The 3,663-nt window shown below is 45.0% G+C and overlaps 1 protein-coding gene across 3 annotated transcripts in view; it reads right to left on the bottom strand.

Moving 5' to 3' along the window:
- Positions 1 to 407: 407 nt before the first annotated feature.
- The window catches only part of clta (clathrin, light chain A), a 13,136-nt gene continuing 9,880 nt past the window's right edge, over positions 408 to 3,663 (bottom strand). For 2 of the 3 annotated variants that reach the window (XM_053231003.1, XM_053231004.1), the window contains one exon: positions 408 to 1,218. In XM_053231003.1, coding sequence (XP_053086978.1) covers positions 1,047 to 1,218 — 172 coding nt within the window. In that variant the 3' untranslated portion in view covers positions 408 to 1,046. Of the gene's footprint in view, positions 1,219 to 1,787; positions 1,824 to 3,663 lie in introns of all 3 variants that reach the window. The other variant, XM_053231002.1, reaches the window with a different exon arrangement.

Here is a 3,663-nt window from a genome sequence, read left to right as displayed (position 1 = left end):
GGGTGCACATACTTTTGACAGCTAAAATTGTAATCCTGTTTAATGCCGTGATATTATTGTTCTATCTTCAGAAAAATAAAGTTCCTACCTGCAGTGTGACACCAGAGCGTCAGGAGCACGACGATCCACAGAGTGCTGTGTGTGTGTGTGTGTGTGTGTCTCATCTGCACTGAGCTTTGCCTCTGTACAGCTACACTGTGTGTGTGTGTGTGTGTGTGTTACACTGTTTTCCATGAACACTGTGCGTATATAAACACTATCTGTGTACAAAAGCAGTGTACTAAAGGAAAAAAAACCTTTAGCACCTGAGACTATGTTAAATACGTTTACAGTGAAATGTTTGCGATGTGTTTGATGTTTCGTTTAATAACGGAGGGGAAAAAAAGACGGACGAAAGATAAAAAATGTCCAAGTTTCATCCACATTTAATCAGAATCAGAATCAAAAACAACAACAAGAAGGAGAAGAACCAAGGTGCAGTTCTGAACAACTAGCTGTGAAGTGTACACTGGTCCGGTGTTTTTAACACACACACACACACACACACACACACAACATCAAACATTTATAACACACATATACACACACACTGTGTTTATACTTCATTCCTGCATAGATTGGATAATCCCCACACACACACACACACACACACACACACACACACACACACGGGGCAGTAAATGGAAACACGATGCTGGAGTTTGGTCCGTAAAATAAACAAACAATAACGTGAAGATCATCATTATTACACATGGATATATTTATAGATGGAGTGTGTGTGAGAGAGTGTGCGTGTGTGTGTGTGTGTGCGTCGTTACTCGGAGAGGAAGAGATCTGCCCCAGGGGCTGCTGGGAGTTAATGTGTTGTTAATATTTTATATATATTTTATCATGATATTTATATACGTATATATTTAACAGGTACGAGACGTTCGGTGAGCGCAGACAGGAAGTGATGCGGCCCACGGGGACGCTGGGAGCCGCGGTAGGTCCGGCTTGTTTGTGTGCGAGGCGAGTGTGTGTGTGTGTGTGTGTGTGTGTGAGCTCTAGCGGACGAGCGGGGCCTGTTTCAGTGAGATGAGGACCGAGCGCATGCGGGACACGTCTTTGGCCTGTTTGCTGGATTTGGGGTTGAAGTCGCAGAGTCGCGCCACGCGCTCCCACTCCGTCCCGGGACTGCTGTCATCCGCCTCCGACAGGATCGCCTCCTCCGCCGCCCTGCGGGGACCGCACACACACACACACACACACACACACACACACACACACGCACGCACACACACACGCACGCACACACACACGCACGCACACACACACACACGCACGCACCATTATACACACCTACACACATCTATACACACATCTATACACACACACACGTTTATACACTCCTAAACACGCAGTTCAGTTTCACACACTCTCTCACACACTCTCTCACACACTCTCTCACACACTCTCTCACACACACTCTCACACACACTCTCACACACACTCTCACACACACACTCTCTCACACACACACTCTCTCACACACACACTCTCTCACACACACACTCTCTCACACACACACTCTCTCACACACACACTCGACCACCAGCACATCATCACCACAACATTAACCACGTCCAAAATCTTAGCATTAGCATTACCATTGACAGAAAACTAGCCATTAGCATTTTCTTCAGCATTTATTGACTCTCCCCCTTTAATCATCTCCTACTTAACTTTTTATTTTTTTTAAAGAATTATCATCATCATCATTAATCTGTTCTGTTTTTTTACTTAACTGGTCTAGGCGGTAGCAAGGATGGTTAATATGAGTGCTTAAAAGGTGCATAGAGAAAAGAAACACAAGGAAGAAACAGAGCACAAGTCAGATATAAATATAGGAAATGAAAAGAAAAGGAGGTCGATGCGGGGGATGGGAGAGCGAGCATGCGGAGGGAGAGAGGGAGGAAACCAGGAGGAGGAGGAGGAAACGGAGAGATAAAAGACACACAGTCGTCTTTCACCATCACTCACTCCCCGTGCGCTTAGCCTGCAGCCTTCATCATCATCATCATCATCATCATCAGCGCTCTGACAGCGAATCGTCCCCTGAACGCAGTCCGTCATCACGCCGGGGTTAGCGCGAAGCTAACGCAGCTAGCTGTTTCCTGTTAGACCACGCCCACTTCCTTTACGTCTGCTATCTCAGTTCTAAAGGCAGCTTCCTGCTACAATTCCATCTACATAAAAAAGAGGGGGGCGTGGCCGACCTACAAAGGGCATGGCACAAAGGAGATGTGGCTTAAGGGGGTGTGGCCTAAAGGGGGTGTGACCTAAAGGGGGTGGAGCAACCTCGCTTAAAATGTCTGTCACTGTAAAACGCGTACTGAAGAGAAAACGGTCGCGTTGTCCTTTCCTCAGCCATGTTGTAAACAAATCCCGCCTCCTGCGCTCTGATTGGACGGGAGATTTTCCTCATAACCCGAATAAATTAATCCCGATTTCATGCAGGACGTATTTAATTTGCGGTTGTTAAAATTAATTTTATTTTAACAATAATTGTTTACTCTCGGGTCACAATATTTCGCTGCTAAGCACTATTGGGCTAGCAATCCTGCTGAGAGGGTGCGGCTAGTTACCATAGTAACCGGTAAAACGTTGTCATAGCTATGGGGGTTGCTCAGTTACGAAGTACGTTCTCTAAATATTCTTTACTGTTTTCACGTAGTGTCAGACGTGTGGATGAACATGAGGGCTGCACTGCTAAGCTAAGGCTAATGCTAAAACTAATGCTAAAGCTAATGCCTGCAAAACACTGTCTCTCTGAACCACACACAAACACGACTAGCTACGCTAAAGCTACAGCGACGCTAATCTCTGCATTTACAGCACCAACGTGTCCGGCAAAGTGAAGTCTCAGAACAGAAACGCAAACATTTTAAATTCATTTAAATATTTTAACCAAAATATATATAAAAGGGCATAAGCTAAATCTATAGGTATACGCTAACGCCACACAGCGATGCTAACGGCTATAAGTTAGCGTTAAAGCTAACGCCAGAGACGCTGGCTAATCCTATTGACGTAGGCTAACGCTACAGTCCAAGCTAATGATAAACATTACATGGGGAGGATAACGCTAACGCTCCAGGGCTAAGCTAACGCTAGCCGAGTAAAGGAATTTCAAACCGTGAATAATCGATTCGCTTTGATTTCGAAAACATGTGAGGATTGCCGGACACACGGACGCTGAAAACAAGTCTGAACTGACGCTAATTCTACGCTAACGCTAACGTTCTAACAGACTATTACATCACAACTCCTCCTGTAACAGAGATACAGAATATTTATTAAAAATCTGTTCAGGAAAATAAAATATCAGATGGAGAAACGATAAAAGCACATGACAAAGCTGCACGAATAAATAAATAAATAATGATAATAAAACGCACGAATGACATGAACAGCACACGACACGACACCGAGTCCTCACACACGTTTACTACGAAGGAGAGAAAAGAAAAGAAAAAAACAAACAGAACCCAACTGGAAGTCATGCGTCAGTGCGCTGGAGCGAAACACAAACGGAGCTGGAGCGAGAGCGAAGCCGAGGTGGAATGACGGAAAAGCCGAGATGTTAAAGCGAGTGTTAAAGAGAAGATGGACGAGTGTGAG

Source organism: Pangasianodon hypophthalmus, chromosome 28 (assembly GCF_027358585.1).
Source record: "Pangasianodon hypophthalmus isolate fPanHyp1 chromosome 28, fPanHyp1.pri, whole genome shotgun sequence".
NCBI lineage: Eukaryota > Metazoa > Chordata > Actinopteri > Siluriformes > Pangasiidae > Pangasianodon > Pangasianodon hypophthalmus.
This window is presented reverse-complemented; position numbering and strand designations above follow the sequence as displayed.